The sequence below is a fragment of the Periophthalmus magnuspinnatus genome, chromosome 6 (genome assembly GCF_009829125.3).
Source record: "Periophthalmus magnuspinnatus isolate fPerMag1 chromosome 6, fPerMag1.2.pri, whole genome shotgun sequence".
Taxonomy (NCBI): Eukaryota; Metazoa; Chordata; class Actinopteri; order Gobiiformes; family Gobiidae; genus Periophthalmus; species Periophthalmus magnuspinnatus.
This window is the reverse complement of record NC_047131.1, coordinates 14,372,099-14,398,095: the sequence shown is the minus strand read 5'-3', so window position 1 is coordinate 14,398,095 and position 25,997 is coordinate 14,372,099. Positions and strand designations below refer to the sequence as shown.

General features: G+C 38.1%; 1 protein-coding gene across 1 annotated transcript in view; it reads right to left on the bottom strand.

Moving 5' to 3' along the window:
• Window positions 1-25,997, bottom strand: part of sema3e (sema domain, immunoglobulin domain (Ig), short basic domain, secreted, (semaphorin) 3E) — a 112,511-nt gene that overhangs the window by 7,272 nt on the left and 79,242 nt on the right. Inside the window, exons 6-16 of the mRNA XM_033968561.2 lie at window positions 17,781-17,874; window positions 14,457-14,573; window positions 10,986-11,128; window positions 10,252-10,366; window positions 9,586-9,655; window positions 9,082-9,226; window positions 7,301-7,526; window positions 6,547-6,638; window positions 5,182-5,223; window positions 3,803-3,969; window positions 496-566 (exon numbers count right to left, since the gene is read on the bottom strand). Coding sequence (XP_033824452.1) covers window positions 496-566; window positions 3,803-3,969; window positions 5,182-5,223; window positions 6,547-6,638; window positions 7,301-7,526; window positions 9,082-9,226; window positions 9,586-9,655; window positions 10,252-10,366; window positions 10,986-11,128; window positions 14,457-14,573; window positions 17,781-17,874 — 1,282 coding nt within the window. The remainder of the gene's footprint in view (window positions 1-495; window positions 567-3,802; window positions 3,970-5,181; window positions 5,224-6,546; window positions 6,639-7,300; window positions 7,527-9,081; window positions 9,227-9,585; window positions 9,656-10,251; window positions 10,367-10,985; window positions 11,129-14,456; window positions 14,574-17,780; window positions 17,875-25,997) is intronic.

Genomic DNA, 25,997 nt, shown 5'->3' with positions numbered 1-25,997 from the left:
GCTTTTTTACTCTCACACACCTGGGATACTGTCCCAAAGAAGTCGAACTGCAGATGGGGCTGTCGTCTTGCCTCCACTGGTAGGAAGACAGCGCCAAAACCTGTTTAAATCAGCTGACCGGACACGTCACAGCAACATCACGTGAGCGCTAGTGAGCAGTCCGAGTTGTCAGGTATGAAGATAAACTAAACCTTGGTCTGGAAAAATAATCTATTAAAATGAAATAAACAAACATACTGGAAACACTATTTAAGCATTTGTAAGTTTAGTATGTTAAGTATAGTCGAACCATCTGACTGTTTAGATATAATAGTTCCAGTAATATTTGGACAGTACATCATCATAAGCTTTCATATGACATTTGCAATAAAACTAAAACTGTATCTCTAATATCCCTCAGATCCTTTTGTTTCCAGTCTCGGTAGAACACTGACAAAGCAAAAGGCACATGTAAGCAGCAGCAGCAGTAGCAGCGCACTTGTTTTCGGCACTAACCATCAATTTGGAGCCCGTTGCACAGCTGGACGGCGTTGCCATGGCGAACATCCTGGCGCCTGAATCGACGGCTGAGAGAGAGAGAGAGAGAGAGAGAGCAGAGACGGTGTTTGAACGTGTGATGTAAGAGTGAGAGAGGGACAAAGGGCACAAAATCACGGCAATTTTACACAAATTAAAAAGAATTATTCACTGAAAAGAGGTCAGAGTTTCAGATGTGATTGGTCTACACAACAAAATAAATAAATTATAATTATGCTGGCTTTAAATAGGACTAAATACATTAAAGAGGAGATATTACACTTCTATGGGGTATTAACTGCTAACACATGAAATATTTAGATCACCATGTTACCTTTTATTGTTCTGAAAATTCTATATTCACCGAAAACAGCGTAGTAACATATTTAAACTTAACTTTCACTTAAGTTTTTAACACTCCCCACTCCCTTTACTCCCTGCATTAAGTCACTCCCCCTTCAGAGAGCTATCACATTACAATCAGCATACATCCTGTTAATGAAACTACTACACATCGAACCAGGTTTGTGAAGTTGTAGTGCAACGTTTTGTCTCATGCTTTTGTATATTTATGGAGAATGGATGACGCAGACTTGTGTGGCTTGAGCGTTGAACTGAATCTCACATCTATAGTGCCCAGGAAAGATCGCTAAATTACTCAAACATGGATGGTAGACATGTAAAACCTCTTCAGGCAGATTTTTGATGAGGGAACAACACTATAACAAGGCAGAAACCTAAAATGGATGAGGTAGCATGGAATATTGGTCTAAAGTCAACGTTTTTATCTTTTTTGTGTGTGTGTTTTATGGTAATTTAAGGTATAACGAAAATTTAATACATTTGTTCTCCATTTACTGTCTATTGTCATGTTCATTGTTTTAGTTTGTGTGTGTTTGTGTGTGGGTAGGTGAGTGAGTGGGTGAAGTGGGTGAGTGGGTGGCTATTTGTCACGTTGTGAGACTGAATTCAGTATATCTGTATCTATCATTGTCCTCATGAGAGAAATCCTTCAATATTAAACTGATGATATAGTACAAAGTTAAAATATGGGTTCATTTAGGTTAAAGCTACAGTATGTAACTTTATAGCCAACATTTTTTTCTTTTATTTATTTATTATGCTGATAAACTGGAGGAGAACCACACTTCCATGGAAATCTTCCTTTTGACTATAATTTTACACTTGGGCATGAAACATATCTATCTCCAAGGAGAATGTTCTGTTTGTTTTTTAACTTTCTATATATGGAAATTTTGTAGGAAACAAGCGTATTTTCATATAATTTGGAGGATTTTCATTTTTTATAGATATTTGACTTGGGTCTTATTGGCAAAAATCAATGGATATTAGACAAAAGCACAACTAATATTTCAAGGTATGTTAAATTTTGTCAGTGTGTTTGTCATTTTCAGTGTGTTTTAAAGTCACCATGGCTATTAAATAATAAAAATAGTCTCAATTTCACAGGACACAGCTTGAAACTGCATTTGAGCCATTATTGAGTGACTAGGCTATACTAATTGTAATTTGAATATAGCCTGATACACATTATAATGAGAAAAAATATGATTGGACCATTAAGCGATGGGCCAACAGTCAACAGGACCCAGTTTTTGTTTGTCTTTTTTATCAGGGAATCTACAAAAAACTGTCACCACTCATATTTCTCGCATGTTGTTTGGTAATTGGCAACTTTTTGAGGTGAAAACAGCGGACATCTATCTCAGTGTCTGACGTATCTTCTGCTATCATCAATGGTGCGTCTGGAAATATTCTAGTGTTGACTCAAACCACTTGTTCTTCTTCTTCAGCATTTGTCATGTTCCCAACAATGAGCGAACATGTGCTCCATGAGGCGTGGTATAAAGCTGGTTATTTGCAGCAGTGTAGTCACAGTTTTTTGAGACTCACCCACACTTTCATGTATGTTCCATGGACCTATTATAAAATCTCTGCTTACATAATAAAGAATGTCAAAAGTGTCCAAAGAAGGAAGCCAACAGAATAATTAGTTTGTGTGTGGATGTATGTTGTAATAGGACTATTTTGGGGAATCTTAAACTAATAACACACAGTAGCATGCTGGCATTACGTTGACGCAAATGATTATGGCTTTATTGTCTGCAAATGTTCACCATCTTTTAACACTCGCATTATTCTGATCTGTGTCCTCCCTCGATGGAGACTTATGTTTTCACAAAAGGAAGCAGATAGACAAGGTATATGTGTCTTATCTCTGCAGGTTAAAGCACTGACAACCAGAGATGGATAGAACTCAGTTACATTCTCAGTTACATTTACTTGAATAATTTTTGAATGAAATTGTACAATTATAGCAACATACTTATACTTATACTTGAGTAATATTTTTTATTAAAGTAACAGTACTCTTACTTAAGTAAAAGTTTGGGTTACTCTTCCCACTGTGAGGAAGTCTACAAGTGACAAAAGCTTTATGTTGAACATTTGTGTTTCTTGCATAGCTTCTTCAGTTTTGTGTTTACCCTGTGAAAATACCAGTTTTTGTGCATTATTTCATGTTTTTTTTTCTTTTCTTCCAATTACATCAACATTAAATTGTAAATCAGATGTTACGTCCTGACAGTTACTCTTACTTGATTAGTACTTTTCCCAAATACTTTTTAACACTTACTTCAGAAATGTCTTGGACCACTACTTTCTACTTCTACTTGAGTAATATTATTTTGAAGTAACATTACTCTTACTTACAATGTTTGGCTACTCAACCCACCTCCGCTGGCAACCCAGGTTCAGTTGTGATTGTAATGCCTTTTTAAAGAGATATATGTTCTAATGTTGTTTCCTCATCAAAAACAGATCTGGAGTTGTGTTTTTTTCATCCACACATGTTTAACACAGAAATCCTGCATATTAAGTTGGTGTTTTTTGGGTTTTTTTTTCCTCAAACAGGAAGTGCTATACTGTGTTTTAAACTCCATACACCTTCACCAGAATCATTTGGATGATTTCAGCCCTGGAATTGCCAATCTGTACTGAATTAAAGGTAAAAAGTAGCTGTTAACTATCACTAAATGACATCACAAGGTGGAACAGAGCATTTTGAGCTTTAGAGATGTAGACTGAGTGATAAATCATGGTTATTCAAACATGTGTGAATGAAAAAAAACACAACTCCAGGTCTGTTTTTGATGAGGTAACAACATTCTAACATGGCTCAAACCTCACAAGAGTCACTTTTTTTGTAATATCGGACCTTTAAAGATGAACATTTTTAGTTTTTCACACACAAGCTGTACATTACCTCTTGGTGTAGACTCCGTTGGGGTAGTAGCGGGAGCAGGTGAGGCCGTCCCAGGCGCAGTAGGGGTCCCGGGCCAGGCAGCAGTCTGCACACTCAGAGCCATACAGGTCACACTGGTGCAGGCGGACCTGAGCCACGCCCACCTCCGAGCCCACATACAGCTGTTGCTATAGAGATTAAAACATGGAGGCGTGTCACTATAGCAAAAAGCATTATGAGTAATGTTAATACAAAACAATAATCACTCAAGTAGAAGTACAAAGTAGTGGCCCAAGAAATTACTCAAGTAATTTGCCAAATCTACTACCCAAGTAAGAGTAATTTAGAGGGTAACTGTCGGGACACATCATCTGAGTTATCATTTTAAGTTAATGTAAATGGAAGGATAAAATATTGCATAAAGTACAAAATCTTGCATTTTCAAAGTACAGACTAAATCATATCTGAAGGAGCAGTGCAAGAAACAAATCATATGCATATTGTCGACATAAAGTTTTTGTCACTTGTGGAATTACTCAGAGGAGGAAGAGTAACCAAAACAACTACAATAAAAAATATAACTTTAGTAGGAGTAAAAGTATACAGCTACATGACATATTGAGATAAAGTATTATACTGTAGACTAGTTTTAATATAACACCAAAGTAGTTAACTCTACATGAAAAGCAATACATATTTTACACTTAGTGATGTTATCTCTTTAAAGCTGCACTGTATATTTTTTTCTGGTGGAGGGTCTGTCCCCTGCTTAACTCCATGGTTATGTAATTGCTCTGTTCTGTTCACAAATGATGGTGCGTCCATTTATATCGCGCTTTTGAACCTTCAAGACACTCAAATCTCAAACTCTATGCTTTACAACAAAAAGGAACCACTTGCCCATTCATACACCAGTGTACACAGATTCTGGGACTGAGGTGGGTTAATGTCTTGCCCAAAGACACATCAACAGTATTTGACCGTGGGAGCTCGAATTGCACTGACAACCTGTAGACCAGTGCATCTGTCTGCTCTACCAATGATGTTTTATGTTGAGAGCGGGATTTGAACGGCCAACCTTTGGATCAATGAACTTCTGGCATCAAATTAAATAGGCCTTTTATGGCATTAGTTTAAGAAATTTAGATTTAATATATATTTTTTTTTATTTCTTTTGCATTTTTTGTGGCCACTTTATGATGATGTAACATTAGTCAGCGCACAAAATAAAATTGTCAAATACCTGCTAATGTGGGGTGACATGGCTACAAAGATTATTTTCTTTTTTTTATTTTAAAGGGGAGTTACTTTAAAGTGCTGTACGTGTTGCAATGTTAGCCCCTGGTGGCCAAAGAGCAGAATTGCAGGACAAACACACGTAAACATGAGAGTGGACTTACTCTTTTGGGAGAAATGATGATCTCTCGAATTGGAGCAGGCACCTGAGAAAAACAAAACAACCCTCGGTCAAAAGAAAAAAACAAGAAAAAAACAAAAAAACAAGAAAAATCTGAAATGATGTTACAAGGACAACACTATCTGCTTATTGTAAAGAACAGAAGATGATGTTGTATCTGTGTTTCTGTGATTGCTACTCCATGCGTGTTGTATTTGTACTTGCTTTGGAACCTTTTTGGTAAATTATTAGCTTTTTAGTTATAAACCTGCATAATTACATTTATTTTCATTAATGTGCTATGTCCCTGATAACTCTAAACTCTAAATGGAACTAAAAAAACAAAACAAAAAAAATCCCAGTGTAAATGCTGTTGCAGTTTTTTTGTGTTTTTTTAATTAATCTCATTTTATTTTCATTTGTAATTACAGGAGACTATCAGCATAAAACTGTTGACATTTATAATCTAGAGTAGAGTAAAAATATTCAGCAGTTAACTAGCATATACTGTACTGTGGCATAAAATGTTATGTTATGTTCCCAGTTCATGCATGATCTGTGTAAACCAGCATGTTTAAATAATGATTGACAGTGTGCATTAGTCACACTGTCTGCAGCCTATTACAACCACGGCCCTCCCCAGAGCTGAGGAAGGGCATCAGGACATATCAGTTACACTCTGTCCATCCCAAATCACTCTCTAATCAATTACCTGACCATTATGCATGAACAGCTGTGATTAAAGGTCCTGTAATATGCAAAACCCACATTTTTAACCATGCCACAGAAAACACACTGGTCCATCCTCATTTAAATACCTTTATTATTATTATTATTATTATTATTATTATTATTATTATTATTATTATTATTATTATTATTTTCTTTTTTTCTTTTTTTTATCATAGCTGTTTTTGTGCTAAAGTTATTGAAATGTTTAATTTAATCTTTGAGTCCTTCATATTTCATCTGAAGGTAAACTGATAAATGATATGATAATATTGTTGTTTTGGAGAAGCAAAATTCAAATATTGAGTATCAAACCTGTTAAAAAGGCTGCAATTTTTCTGGTGGAGGGTACATCACCTGCTTGTCTCCATGGAGAACTATCATGTAGCAGGTGTTTTCATTGTTAAAAATCAACTTAACACACATTATAATTGTCTGCATTTGGACCATCCTCCAATGCTGCTGGGCGGAGGATCAGAGGCAGGTTTTTACAGTACTCCTTGACGCACTTTCCTCTCAGAGTTTGCAGTCCGCGAGTGTATGTGCAGAGTGGTCATGTTTAGCTTCGCCCATGCTGTAGTTTAGGTAGGTTTATTGAACAGAACAGGTTTACTTCACAAAGTGCTGTTCATAGTTTTACCTTAAAGACCTGCAGCTCCTCCAGCAGCACCTCCTCCATGGTGTCTGTGTCTTTGTTATAGATGGTGATAAACTTCAGAACTGCTGAGTCGTCTAAAAAGGAGAAACATGGCAGTGGTCAGTGTGGAACTTTAAATGGATACAAGTCACACACTGCAGCTGATAGAGGAGGGTGAGAGGACACTGGATCTAACTGCAGGTTTGCTTAGCTGTCAACCTGGGTTTAGGATGTCCCGATGTGAACCTCTGACTCCACCCTCTGCTCCATCCAAGACATAGTCAGTACTGACCAAACCTACACTCACGCACACACACATACAAAGATGAAGCAATGAGTTTTCATGAGCGTGCATAATGTGACACAAATAGGCCTAAATAATTCAGATTTCTTGAAAAATATAACATATCATTTCAGATGGAGGACAGTGAGAGAGAAATATCTGAATGTATGATCCACAAATGTTTAATCTAACTATTTTTGTTAATGATTAGGTCCTTGGTTTAAAGTCTTTCCAAGTGACAACAATCATGTCTTTGTTGTTGAATAATAGCTGTGCATATGACTGAAACGTTATTATTCCGCACTCTTCTCTTTTAATGTGAATTTTATGAGGATAACTTGTTGTATTGTGATTTTAATGTCTTTCTTATTCTGTAAAGCACTTTGAATTACTTTGTGTACAAATTGTGCTATACAAATAAACTTGCCTTGCCTTAAATAATGGCACCACTTTCTGTATCCCGCACACACATACCTGTCCCGATGTAGAGCACGTGGTAGTACCCGTCCTGCGCCTGCACTCTGTCCACTGCAACCTGGGTGAGCCTCCTGTGGCCCGGCTCGGTCTGCAGCAGCACCGGCCTCTTGTGCTGGGGCAGGACCGGCCGGTACATGACCGGGTGAGAGCGAACGAAACGCAGCACCTCATCTGGGAACTCTTTAGAACTGGAGAAAGCCCCACCCGTCATCTTACTGGCACACTGAAACACAGGACAGGATTATAAGCAGAGGGGAATAAAATGTTATTACTGGCTGACATCACAATATTTTCCGGATTATAAGTCGACTTATATGTGAAATTATTAAAACATATAATTTCACATCTTCGTTATTGTCGCACAAGTCTTGTGTACCAGTGTCTACTACTCCTATACCATTGAAAATTTAAAATTTCAACATTACAGTAATTTAAAAGACATCTGAAAAAGACTGAACCTCCGGAGATGGCGGAGTTGTTCAGAAGTGACACTGAGGATGAAGAATTCAATGGATTTAGTGATTTTGAGTAAGATCAAGAGTAAACTTGTTGGCTAGTTTTTATGCTTTAGTCATCTGATTAACTGTCTATCTTATCTATCTTATATTAACTTACAAGACACATTCAGTCATTGTCTATGTTTCATGTAGCTGCATAAATATAAATGTATTAAGTTAGCTAGTTAGTTCTGCTATTCAGCCTGTTGTTCTCTATTTTATTTTTCTAACTTGCCATTAAAGATAAGATGCCTGTTCTTGATCTTGGGTTTTATAAAAGAAATTTTCCCAAAAATGCGATTTATAGTCCAGTGCGACTTTTATATGTTTTTTTCTTCATTATTATGCATATTTTGAGCGGTGCGACTTATCCTCCGGAGCGACGTATAGTCTGGAAAATACTAATCCAATAATATTTAAAGGACCTGTATCAGATTTTTCTTCACGTATTTGGGCAAAATGTGTCTTGCCCCAGTACAGATATATTAAGGTTACAGTTAAAGTACACTTTATTGTCCCTGTAGGGAAATTTGTCCTGTGCATTTGACCCATCCAGTGCAGCATCCAGGGACCCATCTCCTTGGCCAGGATTACCTTAACTGGAAGATTTTGTATTTTATAATGAGATTAAAATAAGTCTGTTGTGTACTCTCTGCATCTGATTATAAAGTGTTTTATTGTTTGATAATCAGGAAGGGCGTGGTTAACATGCTAATTACTGTTAACTTTACTGCAACGGTAAAACTCATTATAGATGTTATAGGTAAAAGACGCGATTTTTCAGGCATGCAGAGATGCAATTCAAAACAATATACAAAAAGTAAACAAAGAGCCATGGTTCAATCGTATACGCTGCTGTATCAATACTGGTAAATACATCTCACACTGTGGCGTAAGAATACTTTTGAATGAGTTTAGTATTTAACATCTTAAAATCTCCATTGTTTTAACATTAGGCTAACGGAAAAATCAGTGCGATGTGACAACACAACACCTTTCTAGCGGCTACGTGATATTTTTGAACCCTACACGTATCACTCATAGTCTATACTTTTTCAAATAATGGCAACTAAGTATGGAGATGTGGGCGGGGATAGGGGGTAGGTGGAACAGGAATATTCTGAGCTCTCAATCCTCAAGTGCAGGGCAATACAGGATTACTCAAACAGGCATGAGTCAATGTAAATACAACTTTGAGTTAAGCTAATGATAGGGGGAATTGATTTTGGGTAATATTTGAGACAGATATAACAGCAGCAGTGGTAGTGTGAGGGTACATACTGATCCTGGCCTGGGGTAGGGGATGCGCTCCTCGTACAGGCTCCAGTGGTGCTCTGGTCTCTCCCTGTAGGCAAATGGCCCATTGAACGCAGCTCGGATGTCCTCCATGGTGTAGATGCACACAGCGTAGCCTTTGAAAACAGCACTGGGGAACACGAATATGATCAGGTTTTCAGTGAGAAAACAGAGATATTAAAAAGTGCATTATGAGCAAAATTGTGTTTTATGATGTTACAGTCTGTACCCAATTTTCACATGTATTTGAGCAAACTGTCTTGTCCCAGTACAAATATATTATATAAGCAGCTCTTGAGGTCAAAACATGGCCACTGTGCACAGTCTGAATTTGATTATAAAGCGTTCAGTGAATCAGGAAAGTGCGATGGGACTAGTGGCAAAATTCTACAGTCCCATCGTGCATTTTTAAGACAGTAAAATCAGGTACAGCGCAGTATTTCAATTTTGTGTTCTTTTAGATTGTCATGATTCTTTTTAGTCCTTTACCTGGTGGTGCTGAACAGGCCAAAGATTTCTGGATTTTTCTCGTCTTTGTTCCGGAGCACAAACACGTCCTCTGCAACAACATCAAGGAATTAAAAGGTGCAGTATGTAACTTTCTGGAGGTGGTATGGCATATGTGGAGTTTTATGCCATACTGTGGAAGCCAAAAGAACAACAATTTCCATGGAAACAAGCAATAAAAGGTACTCCTCCATGACAAATAAGAGTCAGGTTTGTGGAGATGCAAGCCTGCTCACAGTAAGAAGTAGGTTTTTCAGTGCAATAATTAATCGAAAATGAATCAAAAATGTTCTTTTTTTGGCAAACTTTTATTATTATTTTTTTTTTTTTTTACAAATTGTGGTTATATAATCATCAGAGGTGGTGAGAGAGGCACAAATGTGTAGAATTCCTACATTAAAATAATTAAGGTGCACCATGTTACTTTTCCGGTGGAAGGTCATGGCATTAAACGCATCTATCTCCATGGAAACAAGTGGGTGACACTGCCAGGCTAAACTATAGCTCAGATGGAGAGGCAGTCCCGCCCCAGAAACATGCTTGACTGAACCCAATGGGAGTTTTTAACTTTAAAATGGGCAAAAATAAATTAAATAATGATATCTTATATGGTGACACAGTGATAATTAATAATCATATAGTTCGTACCCAGCTCATCAAAATGTGTGTCGATGCCGTTAGGTCCTGACACGGAGCAGATGAGACGGGTTTTCAGGAAGGAGCTCCAACGGTTCACCAGCATCCTCTGTCCCCCCTGGTCATTCTGAGAAAAATAACATGAATTTGGAGTGAAATTGTGTTGTATTGTCTATATAGGAAAAGTTTAATTTAATTGTCAGATTAAGTCAAAATATCATGTTAATTTTAAGTGGAACTAAGCATTAAACCACTACTAAACTGTATATGGTGGTTTAAATGCATCACCTACTGTTTGTCATTTTTTGGCAACTTTAGTGTAAACAGTGTACAGTTTGCAGCTTTGTGGTCAAAAATGCCTAAATCTAAGTTTCTGCTGCCTCCACTGCAATTTCCAGTAGTTGGTGACATCACACAATATGCCTGATTACAGTTAGGTATTTCTGATTTCAAGCACCAGGCTGCAGGGGCGGAGTTTGAAGTGTGGATCCTCTTAGACAATCATACTGTTCCACATATGCCCAGACTCTGCCCCTCCTCCCCCCTCACTCTCCCCTTTAGTCCTCCAGGTACTGCCCAGTTTAGCAGCTCTTTTTGAAATGTAGTTTAGGTGCTTTAGGTGCTTAGTTCCACTTTATTCATCTATAATAGTCAGCTAAAAATATACATATTAACCGTGATGGTCAGGAGAACCACAAAAAAAAAATCTAAAATAGCCTTTATAAAGACAAAGCCTTCGCTCTTACTGCACAGACTCTTCCCACACGTGTGTACACGGCCCTGTGCGCTCCTTCTGGGTCCAGCTCTCTCTCAGTGAAGAAGAAGTACACCTTATCATCCTCTCTGTCCTCGTTGTCTGGGATCACCGCCGAGCCCACAAACTTTGGCTCTGAAACAAAAACACAGCAGCAGATCACTCATTTATCTCAAGCCTGCCCCACACTACCTGATCATTCGTCTGATTTAGGAGTTGATTTGCTTTTCCCTGACTTCGGGCAGCCGTGACCCGTGAGGCGTGCTTCTCATGTGTGGTGTCAGTGCGACTCTGAGCTGCTCTGTCATCGTAACCATAAAACATCACCACAACAACAGCCAATAAAATAGTGCATCAGGGGCAGATGTAGTGACAGACACAGAGGCACAGGATACAAAATGAAGACAACTTTATGATTCACTTCTTGTAAAGTTGTAAAGTTAAACTGCAACATTCTTGTCCATATTATCCATATTAGAATTAGTCCTCCGCAAATAATAACACAGTCCACAAAACAACGCTATTAATCCAGTTTGAAGTGTTCTTTAAAAGTAAAAAGGCGAGAGTGGATCCTCACATGTGTCTGTTTACATAAATCCACACAGGGATCAGGGTGAAGCTGCTGCTGGGGCAGCTCTACTTGCCATGCAATTTATCTCCAGCCGTCTGTGCATTAAAAGCATGTAGGCTCTCTGAATTATTGCACTACATTTCACAAAAACACAGTTTTGACTTGCATCTAAACTACAAGTTCAAAGCTCTCTCTTTTAGCTTGTGGTGTGTGGTTTCTTTGCTGCCATATCCTGCTGCATTCTAAAATATGCCTTAACATGCATTCTTGCAATGAGCCTCTCCACAGATCTCACCTGTAACTTGGCCTGGTGTATAGATGAGTATAATGCAACACTGTGAAACATTCAAACATTTTTTTCATATTTTGTCCCCTTTGCTTTCTATCTCATACATTTTAATGTTTCCCAATGAGCAATATGTTCATACCCTATGTTAAGGTCAGGGCCGGCCCAGCCTATACGCAGCTGCTTAGGGCCCCGAGGCCACCAGAGGGCCCCCAAGAGCCCATTTATATTGAAAATAATGATTGGAAGTTTTTCTTCCAATCAAATGACACTCCGGTGTTTATACTAGTCTAAATATTCCTCTTGAACGATTAGATGTGTTTTATTTCCAGTAACTAGATATGTGCTTTTTGAGTCGGGCAGTGGTGTGGACAGCTACGCATTTACACCGGTGTGAAGGACCCTCCCCTCCAGATGAGCGGTGGGTGCACTGAGGCAGAGGACATTTGAGTGAGTGTTTTACAGACCGAAAGTCTAAACGTTAGTGAAGTTTATCTAAAGTACGGGACAATGCATGAAGAGCCCAGAGGAAGATTGTTTTGGGGAAAGAGGGACTTTTCAGAGAAGACTCGAAATATGTCCCCACTTTACATCAGTGGATCTGCAGATAAAACAGTGAAGCTGGATGTGTATAATTCTGCAGACAGGACACACCTCAGAGAGACAGAGGACAGAGAAGACACACCTCAGAGCAGCAGAGGACAGAGAGGACACACCTCAGAGCAGCAGAGGACAGAGAAGACACACCTCAGAGCAGCAGAGGACAGAGAGGACAGAGAGGACACACCTCAGAGCAGCAGAGGACAGAGAGGACACACCTCAGAGCAGCAGAGGACAGCAGGTGAGTCCGTTTATTACACTGGTTGTTTGTGGTTGTGACTCGTCCTTTTGTGGTAATTTATTTAGATAAGCATATGGCTTTAATATTCCCCACTTCCTCTTTGCAAAGTGCGCTCCGCGCTAACTGCTAACGCGCTAACTGCTAACGCGCCACTGTTAGCATAACAGTGACTGTTGTGTTATTTTACCAGGGCCACACTGTGACCAATGTGGACACGTTATACCTCTTTTTAAAGCTCTGAACCCGCTCTGTTCAGTCCCTAAATGTGTTTGTCAATTATATTACGTTACAGCGCATGTACAAGCAAATAATCACCAGCGCCACTTAGCAACGTTAGCATGCTACTATAGTAAACACAAGCACTGGGCTGATATCCTCTGTGAACTATAAAAACCTTTTATAGTCCTAAATATTTGTATATTTCATGTGACAGTCACATATGATTACAGCTGTGCTTAATGTGCAGAACAGTGAATGTGCAGCTTTATGTCAGCTCTGTGGAGAGATGAGCTGTGAGTCAAACAAGAAGCAGAACAGCTACAGTGGTATCGACTCTTGGTATCGGCAGCTCAGTGACGAGTATGAGTACTAGTATCGGTATCTGTGCATCTCTATTCATAAATAAGTGCATTTAGGCGACATCTCGCATCCAAAGCCTGACAATAAACATAAAAATAACGTGATCCTAAAATCTTCTCTTATTTAATCTTCAGTCCAAATGATCTGATTATTATAAATCTGATGTTATGTCCAGGCTGCTTCTCTTATACAACTCTTGACTTGGATAACTACTTTGTACTTCTTGAGTGGTATGATTTTGAAGTAAGTGTACCTTTGCTTAAGTACATCGTTTGATAAATGAAACTGGAACACGTTAAATGCACCAGAAACCAAGAAAAATAACTTAAAATTTCTTTGGCAGGCCCCCTTACTTACATGTTTTTATACTGTTATACTTGTTGTCATTGCAGTTGTGAGCCTCTAGAATTTGCAGTCTTTTTATAAGTGGTTGTGATGATGTCTTAATGTTGTTAAATACACAGCCTAGCCAAAAAAAGTCGCCACCAAAACAAAAAAGGTCACATGCTCTAATATTTTGTTGGACCGCCTTTAGCTTTGATTATGGCATGCATTCGTTGTGATATTGTTTCGATTTAGCTTCTGCAATGTCACAAGATTTATTTCCATACAGTGTTGCATTAATTTTTCACCAAGATCGTGTCTGACTGCTGCACAAAGCCTTCTCCCAAAGATTGTCAATGGGGTTAAGGTGTGCACTCTGTGGTGCCCAATCCATGTGTGAAAATGATGTCTCATGCTCCTGAACCACTCTTTCACAATTTGAGCCTGATGAATCTTGGCATTGTCATCTTGGAATATGCCCATGCCATCAGGGAAGAAAAAATCCATTGATGTAATAACCTGGTCATTCAGTATATTCAGGTGTCAGCTGACCTCATTCTTTGAGCACAGACTGTTGCTGAACCTGACCTGACAAACTGCAGCAACCACAACCTATTTGTTTAATTAAATCCAGGTGGTGACTTTTTTTTTTTTGGTCAGGCAGTGTATGAATCTGTGGCACTGAAGTGGGGAGGGCCCCCGAGGGCAAATTCAGCTTAAGGCTCCCTAAAGGTTAGGGCCCACCCTGGATAAGGTGGGCTATTTAATAATTCTAATTCACTTCTAAAGTCATTGCTCAATATAGCAAGTTTAAAAGAACATGTACTGTGAACATGGTGTGAGATTGTGTCAGATGCACTACCGTTGAGCTGTTGCCGGTCATCCCTCTCTGTACGGGTGTAGGTCTGGTTGTTGAGTCTACACAAGGCTCCGTCATTCTCCCAGTAGTCTGTGTACAGGCCGATGTACAACTCTCCCCCTGGATAACAGCAACAACATGCATTATACTTCTGTGCAGTACACCTTAGTGAGCAGCAGAGGGCAGCATTGACTGGATATAACAGGGCAGAGAGCCTACATTTCATTGTTAAAGAGCTTATGACTGGTTAGACTAGTCATTTCTCTAAAACATAGTTAATATTAACTTTTTTTTGTTGGAGGGTACTTCCGGGTTGGACAGGGGCAGCAGATGTGACATACGTAAAGGTAATTCCATAACTGTTACGTAGCAATCATAATGTAAACAAGGCCCAAAGCTTGTCTAAATTGTCTGGAATTTTCCATGTTTATGACATAGACAGAGGGATTGCTGGGTTTCACATGACATCACAACATTCTATAGGCCAGTAATATTTAATACAGATGGGGGGGAGGCAGCTACAAATAATATTGCTAGAATGCTGTTTCTTGGGTCTAGTCGCCAATAAAAATAAATATAAGGTTCAACATTTGTGCATTTACCTTTTAGATATTTCATGACATAGTACAGTATAATCAATTAGGAAATCTGGCTCTTTCCCCCATCTGAGTATGACATCTCACTGCTACTGCCTATGTTTTTGCACTTTTCTTCTCAGCTTTTTCCACTGCCACTTAACAAATGTAAAGCTCTGATACACATTGACCACAGATACTATCCCACTAAACCAAGTCATCTGAGCTCAAAAAGGCAAGTACCTGATTAAAACCATGAGTCAGGAACATGTTTTAGTGTGAACTTTTAGCCCCGCACACTTAGTCCTTCCTGCAGCTGTCATATTGTACTGACACAGAAACACCTGTCTGGGATCGTGTCATGCTGTTGTTTTTTTATATTTCTGAAATTGCTGCTTACCATTTTTTGTCAATCTTAAAAATACACCATGAAAAAAGAATCAAGTGTCTATGATGGTGTTAGGATGTTGGTTTCCCATGATTCTTAGCAATTATGTACCTGATTGGACTAAAGAAGGTGACCCTGTCAATAGCTTAGAAGTGCTGTGTAAAATGAATAGATTTACAGTGTAACAATCTCATTTTTTTCCTAATACACGACGCAAAGAGCGTTTATCTTGACTATGTCCAGTTGGTTACTACCTAAACCCCAGAATTTGCAGTTGATCATGAATCAGTGCTCGTCTAGCCTCTGCAGCTCAGTGAATTCTTGAGATTCTGAGCTTTCACATGAGGCATGACCTGTCCACATACAGAGAATGAGAAAAACTTGCACGTGTCCTCTATTTCCAGTTTAAGGCACTCGCAACTCAGGTTTGCTTGTGATTGTGGCTTTTTTTTTTTTTTTTTTGTTTTGCTACAGAGTTCCTTTAAATATGTACTAAATCTGTCATAATTATAGTGTCATATAGTTTTGAATATGAATATGCATTTTTCCATTCTGACAATACATAATTTAATGGTCAGTTTCTGTATAGCTTCACAAAAGAATTGTAACCACATTTTAAACATTGAAAAATCACACGTTCACATAATTCTATACTACGCAGGAAGAATAAAAAGATGCAATGCTACTACTACTTTTTCTCAGGCTGGTTGACAACTGTGTAAAAATTGTCTTTTTGAAGTCAGAAATAGCCAGGACTGAACAAAAATAGCTATCCTTTGGCACCTTTAAAGTGTGTTTGCTAATCAGAGACTCTTTAATGTGTCTTTTTAATTTATGCAGTTAACCTATTCTTCTATATTCACTGCCAAACATTGGGTCCAAACATATCCTTAGGTTGGGTTCATGTAAAATCACATTGTAGAATCCCTATAGTTTGAACTGAGCTGGAGACAGATCAGATTTCTATGGTAGAATTTGCTGTTTAAGTGTCAAACTGCAGATCTGTTGTTCTGCTTTATGGTTAATATCTCTGTAATTACTGGGCCTATTCACATGAAACAAAAACTGGCCCAAATTTCAATATCGTCTCTCGGCAAAAATAACAAAAGTGAAATGATCTTTTCATGCTAGCTGCAGAAAGTGGAGCCATTATTCAACCCCAAAAGACGTGATAGTTGTCAGTTGAAAGGACTTTTAAGCCGTAAGTTTAATAAGACGTTCGTAGAGACAATCCCCAACAAATAATGATAAGCTTCAGCAGTTCAACATTTATACAGACCACTGCACTCCATCTGAAATTACAACTAAAATATGTCACTTTTGTTTATTTATACTGACGGAAAAGACGTTGAACTTTGTGGTAGTTTTTGTTTCATGCGGTTAGGCTCGGTAATTACAGAGATATAAAGCAGGTCAACACATCTGCAATCTGACAGTTAAACAGCAAATTCAACCACAAAGTTCTGACTCGTCCTCCAGCTCAGTTTAAACTAAATTCATTCTCAAGAGCCAGATTTCCCCATTGATTCCATTGTACTTTTGCCATGAAATATCCAAAAAATATAAATGCACAAGTGTTTCTAGTCTCTATAACTCCTCAATTTTGATCTTTCCAGGTCTAACTGTATGAACTCTTACAAGACAACATCAGAAAAACCAAGGGCCAGTTGGAGAGTCCATTACCTTTTAACAAGCGTTATCCAGATTTTGTAAGGATTTAAACTCCAACCCACACATTTTCTTAGTTTTAGGAATATTTCAACCGAATAACATCCATATCTCAAAGTACATGTCTAGAGGCGAAGCTTATAAGGCTTTTCTACACATATATCCAGGGAAGAGCAAACTTAGGTAACGTAAAGGCGCCGTACCTGTCTTAAAAACGTTCCGAATGGAGCGTCCTATTTGTTCACTGCGATGAGTTTATAAGCTTTTTTGACAACTTTCAGAAGCTCTTATGGTAATGCTAACAACAACTAGCTTGCTAACAGTGCACTTCCTGTTTCTGGGAGGATAAAACGCATCATAGTTTATTTTCACCAAATCTTATGATAGGAGATATGAGGTTTTATTAATAACATTGCTTTTTTATATATAGATAATTTTGTCTGAATATCACTATATGCCCCTTACATGTTCAACCTTATCACAATATTTTTTTAAAGTCCCACTGCGTAATATTTCAACTATAACAAAAGCGAAAAATGACCTTGAAGAAGTTACGAGCCTATACAAACTCTATGGAGCGACAAGCTTGCTCATAGTAACGATACATGCTTCTTTGTTGTTGTTTCATTGTAGTCTATGTATGGTTTGAAATGTTATGTGGTGTGGCTTTTAATGAGCAGTGAAGGTGACACTTACTGGACATTGTGGAGGTGCAGGGACTGTTGGGGTCATAGGGACAGCGTCCTTTCCCACTGCTCACACTCTCCTCTTCAAGGACAAACGTACGCTCCTATAGAGGGGGAAAAAAAAGATCACTCAATTATTCGAAGCAGGTTAACCATAAACCAAGTACAAATATCTGCATTTTGACACTTCAAGAATATTTTCAAATTCTTCCCACATCCACCCATGTAAAACCACATAATTTGATAGGTTAAAGGTTAAGTTACACTTTAATACCCCCATAGAGAGTTTTGTCCTCTGCATTTAACCCTTCCTTGAGTGCTGCTGGAGCAACCTGTCAGGAGACCCATGTCCAGATCTTGAGCTAGTCTTGGTCAGGACTACTTCAGCTGGAGTATTGTGCCTATGGTGAATGTATTTTGTAGAAAGGCCTGGGAGTTGAACCCGCCAGGTGAGGGGGTCTGGTGAGGAGATATAGGGCCAGGTGTGAAGGAAACAGGTTTCAAATCTGCCATCTACTAGTGAAAAAAAAATCTAATAAACTTGCAGATGGTAGCTTTAAAGATGCTCGATGTAACTTTTCTGGTGGCGGGGTGTGCTACTTGCTTGTCTCCAGCATAATGCCATAAATGTTAAAAATGTTACAAAGCGCTCTAAAACTTTTATTTCCTCCTCCTCCTCCTTTGATTTTTATTGTTTTTGCACATTTCTGGTGTCTCCCCCATCGAGGAATGACTGCATTACCCATTGCTTCCATTCGACTTCCCACCAATCTCTTTAGCAGACAAATTCTCCAGCAAATCTTAACCCTTTTAACAGAGTTCTGAGTAAACCACCATCCCCACATAATGGATGTGAGGAGCATTGGCAGGAGGTGATGGATGACCTCAGAAGGGGCTGCTTGCTAAAGATCAGGCTCCTGTGTGATTTTACCACCGTTCAGCAGGGAGTCCAAAAGCACCAAAGTAAGCAAAAGTCAGCCTGGAGCGGTCCTTGTGTTCTGGATCATCACAGGCAGATCAGAGAGAGATTTATGGCTATAGCTACGGAGCCATGCTGTGCTGTAGCGAACTAGGTCTGAGGATATGGAGCTAGGTACTCGTTAGTCAAACTTTAAACTCAAAAGAAATGTTGAACAATTATTGTCATTCAATAGTCAGTCAAGTATTTCATGGTAACTGAACATATATACATTTATTTTAGATTGACATTAAAGGTCCTATATTACACAAAATTGACTCTTGTGAGATTTAAGGCATGTTATAATGTTGCTACCTCATCAAAAAAAAACAAAAAACAAAAACTGGAGTTTTGCTATGTTTCATTCACATATTATGGAGCCCCGCAGATGATGGAAAGGAGAAGAATAATATTTACAAATTAAAAAATGTATTTTCTTGAGGGAATGAGATATTACTTTGAGGGAACATAATTTCTATACATATATTTTCATGAGCGCACAAGATAGAAATATCGTCCCCTCGTGATAATTAAGTTGTTCCCTCAAGATAATATCATGTGGGAACGTGATATTATCTCGTGGCCATGCATTACTATTACATTTTGTAAATGTCCTATGCCAGGCTCTGTAGAATACACCTTAATTATTAGTCTGTCTACATCTTCAAAGCTCAAAATGCTCCATTCCACCTTGTGATGTCATGTAGAGGTAGTTTTCAAGTTAGCGGCTACTTATTGCCTTTTATTCAGTACAGATTAGAAATCGCAGGGTTAAATTATCCAAATGATTCAAGTGAAGGTGTATGAATAAAAAAAAAAAACAGTGGAGCACTTTTTGTGTTACCACATTACAAAAAACGCAGATTGTGAATTGATAGCACTCTGAAGGGGGAATGACTTAGCGTGGAGAGCAAAGGAGCAAATAGAGTGCGGACTCTAATGTGTCAAAAACGAAAGTGAAACTTATTAGACATTTTAATATGTTGTTTTTGGTGAATAAAATTTAAAATGGTGATCTAAATATGTTATGTGTTAGCAGTTCATACTCCATAAAAGTAAAATCTCCCCTCTTTAAAGATTCACTTTGTGACCTTTTTGGTGGGGGGTCATCCATTTGCATGTTCACACAGAGATGTTATTGCTTTGGAGTATTCCATAGTACGGCATAACACTTATCTATCTAATCTTGAATTTATTAAAATACAGCGGAAAAAAACATGCATTACTATAAGTGAGTTTGTTTGCAGATTTGACCTGCAACCTTGACTATTGTTGCACTGTGCTCGTCTCCATCAAGATATATTTAAGATTAATGCCGACTGCTAACTGTGAAATACTCAAAAAACAACTATAACACCTGAAAAGGTCCATAGTGTCCTTTTAACTTTAAATTAAGTAGAACACTTTATGAATGAACTGCTATTTCAACAACCACTTTTCTCCTTCCACTTTGGCAATGTTCAGTTTTAAGTGGTGGAACTCTAACTTGGGCACCTCCACAGGCAGATCAGAGAAACAAGATTTATGACTAACAGTGGAGCCACGCTGTTCCGTAACTAGGCTTGCAATATGGTGCTAGCTAGCACCATCCATCATATCCTGATCGAACCTAAACAAGGTGAAGTATGCCTGACTCAATATTTGCAGACCTTCTGTGCACAGCGCTGGGTAAATATTTGATCATATGACCTGGGTGATGTATGGGGAGGGCACCAGATTTTCTTTTGCTAATATAAAAGTAGATGCTAGCTCAGGATTAATGGAGCTAGCTGTGGGGAATGGGACTGAGGGGAGTTAAGCCTGTGTAGATTGAAAGCTGTGTTTAATAAACTTTGTATAAGAGTTATATTTCAAAATGCTACATGGGCTAGCTTAGCATAAATGTGGTCATTTAGTATCCAGGTGTTAAGTGTTTGACAGTGGTGTTTTTTCTTGTTTTATGTCCACATTAACGTATTGCTTGATTTAACAGTAGTGAATGAATAAATGAAAGTAATTTCCCCCTCGGCAGGCTAATGTCAAACGTAATTGAATGAGTAAGCTAGCAATTTCTAAATAATATAAACAATACATTTATTTTAGTACTAATTAATATCATACAAAGGTTTGTGATTGTTTGGTTTGTGGTGGTGGAATAGGCGCTGATAGGCATGTTTTTATCATGAGGGCATGAAAAATAATAGTAATATAATATCACATATAAATATTTGTTTTAAATATATAGGCCGTAGTACTTCTCCTTTTGATAATTTCTATTTGTACAAAGTTGTATTTATAGTTTATATTACTGCTTATTCAATATTCCGTCTTAGCTCTGCACTTAATCATGTATTTGTGGCACATTGACAAGTACATTTCTGCACTATAAAATCCAACGTGATCTTTTTATCTCTACTTACTCTTCAATTAAGCATACTTTGAACCCACTTTCTTCCCACATTTTGTAGCCCTCTCATTTAAAGTGAGATTAAACACCCAAACTCCGCCCACAACCTCATTTCAAATAGAGCTGAAGAAAGAAGGCATTGCAGGTGGAGGATGGGTGGGGTCTGGACATGTGAGGACAGGTGTTTGTAATTAAAAACATCAGGCTGTAATTGGGGCAGTCTTGTGTGGTGTCACGTAGTACTTGAAATTGCAATGACCACTAGTTTGCAGTAAAAAGGCCAAAAAGGACTAGGAACAGCAAACAATGTAGAAAAACAAAGTTGATTTAGTGTTTAGTTCCACTTTAAAGACCTGCAGCAGAGCCAGCTCACTGAGCTGTTATATTCGTGGGCGCTCGGTCACAAATGGGGCAGTGTGTGTGTGTGTGTGTGTGTGGGGTGGGGGTCAGGGCTGAATATGGATGGTGTGACCGATGAAGACCATTACTGGAATCTTCACCTCTGCTCCACCAGATACTCAAAGTCTCAGCTCTTTTGAACGGTTCCTTAACGTGAATGGTTAGAGCGGGATCTCATTGTTTAAAAAGCACCATTCTTTTTCTTTCTAATTTGTATGCTCTTTGAAATGGCCAGTACCAAAAGATTCGAATCCCATAAAAGAGCCAGAAGTCCCATCACTAACTACAACCCTCAAAACTCCCTTCCGAAGAACCAGGAACTGCCCGGCTAACTTCCACATCTGGAGATATGTATCCGCGCAGACAGAAGGAGCACATGCTAGCAATATCCACGCTGAAGACTTCTGAGGTCTGTCAAACTGTCCGGCCACCCGCAGTAGGAGCATTAAAGTGCAAAGTTATGGTAACACTTTAGAACTAGACTTTAATAGCCTGAACAAAGACTTAAAGGGGCAGTGCCTGATTTTCAGTATTCTTGTCAAGATAGATGCTCTTTATATTCTGCACTATATGATGAAAGCTGTTAAATAAGAAAAAAGAATAGTTTTTTCCAGACTATAAGTCATACTTTTTTTTAAAGTTTGTCTGGGGGTGCGACTTATACTCAGATGCGACTTATATGTGGAATTATTAAAATATATCAGTTCTTATCTTTGTTTTTGTCACAATATCAACCGTGCAAGGGCACTCTAGGCTTGTGTACCAGTATGACAGCCACGCAGAAGAGGATGCGACGCTTCATCTACTTCCAGAGTTGGCAAAGTTTTTCAGAAGCGATACAGAGGATGAAGAATTCTATGGATTTAGTGATTTGGAGTGAGATCGAGAGTAAACGTATTAGCTTGTTTTTTATGCTTTAGTTATTGGATTAATTGTTAATATCTTACGTTAACATACCAGACACGTATTGAGTTCTGTCTATGCTTCATGTAGCTGAATAAATATAAATGTGTTATGTTAGTGTGCTGTACTGCTTTTCAGCTTGTTTTTCCTGTTGTATTTTATTGTTATTATTATAACTTGCCTTTAAAGATAAAATGTCTGGTCTTGGTCTCAGATTTTGTCAAATAAATTTCCCCAAAAATGCAACTTATGTTTTTTCTTCATTATTATGCATTTTTAGGCTGGTGTGACTTATGTTCTGGAAAATATTACATTTTACATAGAATTTTCTCAGGTAATAACGGGTCAACTTTTTTCCTCCAATCAAGTACATTGTTACTAAGAATCATGGGAAACCAACCCGAGGGTAGCTGGTAGCTGGTTGAATCCTCCTCCTGCTGTATGTGACTAATTATGGCACGCTAAATCCCGGCTACAATACAATACAAGCTAAGTAACTGCAGTAGTAGTAGGAGAAGCAGCATCATTATTGGTAGTAGTAATTGGCAGTTGCAAAGTCGCAAATTGCAGTAGCAGTTACAGTAGAAATAGTGTTAAATTGACCTCTAAAGTGGCTTATATTTTACTAGTTTTAATGATATTTTTATTGTGCCTTTGAAATTTACCCATTTGGTGACATAATCCTTCCATGAAATAAAACTACAATAACATGTGCAGAAAACATGAGCTTTGATGTCGTCTTATTTTATATGTTACAAATGTTTGGCTCAAACATCTTTGCAGCCATGTGGAACGACTGGCACTAGCAAAGGGCGGTGTAGCCAAATACTGCAGTAGAGTGCACATAAAATATTGTTACTATGGCGACTGTGAAAGAAATATTTTGTCCAGTTGCCATTGGGATTTTTGTGGAGGGAGGTTTTGTAGATTCTTTAAATTCATGCATGGCTCAAGTGACAAAGCTAAAGTGTAAACTATACTTTACACTACTTATTCTTTGAACCCACTCTCTCCCCACATGTTGCAACCCCAGTTTAAAGTAGAATTAAACACCCAAACTCCACGTACAACTACATTTCAACTGTTAAACTGGGCAGTACCAGGGGGACTAAAGTGAGTGATGGGGGGAGGAGGGGCGAGGTCTGGACATATGAGGACAGGTATTTACACTAATAACTCTCCCCCAGGTGTTTGTATTCAGAAACATGAGGCTGTAATTGGTGTGGACATGTGTGTTGTCTTGTAGTACTTGAAATCACAGTGACCACTGGGCCCATACATATTTGTACATTTTTTACCACAAAAAAGCTAAAGTATAAATTAAACCTTTTCTCTTGTCTTACTGTTAAATGGACACAGTTAACCTACTAACCACAGCGTTCCGAATAGAAAGTACTCGTGGGCGCGCTTCCAACTCCATTGACTCTGGCTCCAATTCAGTTTACATTGAAAAACTGTCACCCCTCTCGCTGCAACTGCTGCTGTGAGCCTTGTCATTAGCAACAGGTTTGATTGACAGCGTTTCCTGCGCCTGCTTCCTGCTAAACCAGCGGCGCAGGCAGGAAGGGATGTTACCTTCAACAGCCTCGCTACTGACTGCCTCTTTAGTTGCTATGGTACGTGCGATTGGAGTTCCAAATATGGAACTTGGCTCCAAATTGACCCCTATAACTTCTAGCCACGATGAGCTTTATTTGGCCGGAGCCAAATGCTGTGGGTGATGTCACAATCTGTCCACTTTTTTGGGTGTCTATGGGCAAACACCACAGTCATACAGTCTTTCATTAACTTAATTAACTTCATTAACTTAATCAAAATTCCTCTATCAAATGTGGTGAGATCAAGGGGTTTTATAACTTGTAGACCTTCTATCAACAGTGAAAGTGGGCAACCCTGTCATTTGTTTGACAACTAATAACTAATTATTACTATGCTGTATACATTTACCAGATGCTGTTCTATGAGTAGTCAAACAAAAAAAAAAAAAAGATAAACCACACCTTCACAGTCACACAACATAGTAAAACTGCACCAAATCCCACATTTAGGGACACAATTCAGTCACAGATTTTGATCTAAAAGCATACAATATATTTCATAATATTTCACTTTCACTAATCTGTCAATTAGTCTTATCCAAACTGGATAAGTGGTTACTTTGTGGGTTTAACATTAAAGCCTATAAGACGGTTGTTTGCACACTTGGGAGGAGAAGTCTGTAAAGATTACTAACCACTGCTGTTGTTTGTGACTTTATTTTGCTTTGAAGAGGGCACCCATCACATGCTAAGATTAGTGACAAGTATGTACCATGTTTATAATCTCATAATGCCCAGATGAAGGGGAGAATGGCAGTAGGATTTGTTGCAGTTAGACATTGCGTCTCTGTCTCTGGGTTAGTTGACTCAGTTTACATAAGGAGCTCATGACCTGGCGTAAACTTTGTAACTGAGCTGGTTCATGTCAAAAGGCCGTCCACATGACTTACACGATACATATTTGTATGTTTTGTTACTTTGTAAACTGCATGATGTCTTGTTTATGATCAGCAAGTAGGGTGGGCAAACTATCCAAAAATGTACGATTGTTGTTTTGGAGCAAAATTTGGTTACCAAGTGTATCATCATCTCAAAAAAAAAAAAATATAATATATATATATATACACACTTTGAATTACCTTGTGTACGAATTGTGCTATACAAATAAACTTGCCTTTCCTATATATATATATATATATATATATATATATATATATATATATATATATATATATATATATATATATATATATATATATATATATATATATATATATATATATATATATATATATATGCATATGCATATGCATATGCATGGGCCGGCCATAACGAAAAAATCACAGGGGGCTGAAAAACATGGTGGATTTCTGTAGAATCACTGAGCGAAGCACTAAACTCTGTTAACCTGAGGTGAGAGAAACTTGATTTTGTTTGTAAATCATAGGTGACCAATGAGCTTCGTTTCACATGTGTCTCTGACCCCCAACAAAACAAAAACAAATCTGATTGCACAATCAGGTTTGACCGGGCCTGAGGCGCCACAGAAGACATGGGGACCAGACTGATATCAATCTGTATAAAAACACAGAGAGAGATCATTTTGGATTTGATAGGCAATCTCACAAACAAAAGTATAAAGATCTTCAAGAAATTATCCTTCACTTCACATGTGGTACTTGATCCTCAACCAAGACATGGCACATTCCTGACGCTTTGATAAATCATCTGAATATTGATATTGAGTAGGCCTGTCACAATAATACATTTTGAAGTTTGATATCTTACTGAAGTAAATATAGATAATAAAAGATAATAATGAAACTAATTTATGCCACTGACACAATAGCAAAAGAATAGATTTAAACTACAAAAATGATTCTAAATCTACAATATTGTTAGAAAATCATGAGTGGCAATAAAAAAACAGCAGAATGAAACACATGAGTACTTAGTTTGCATCTGTAATGCGTCAGAGAAGTTATATATTCTACCTTTTTATGGCTTAAATCTTATCATATAACGTAAAAATAATGACCAGTA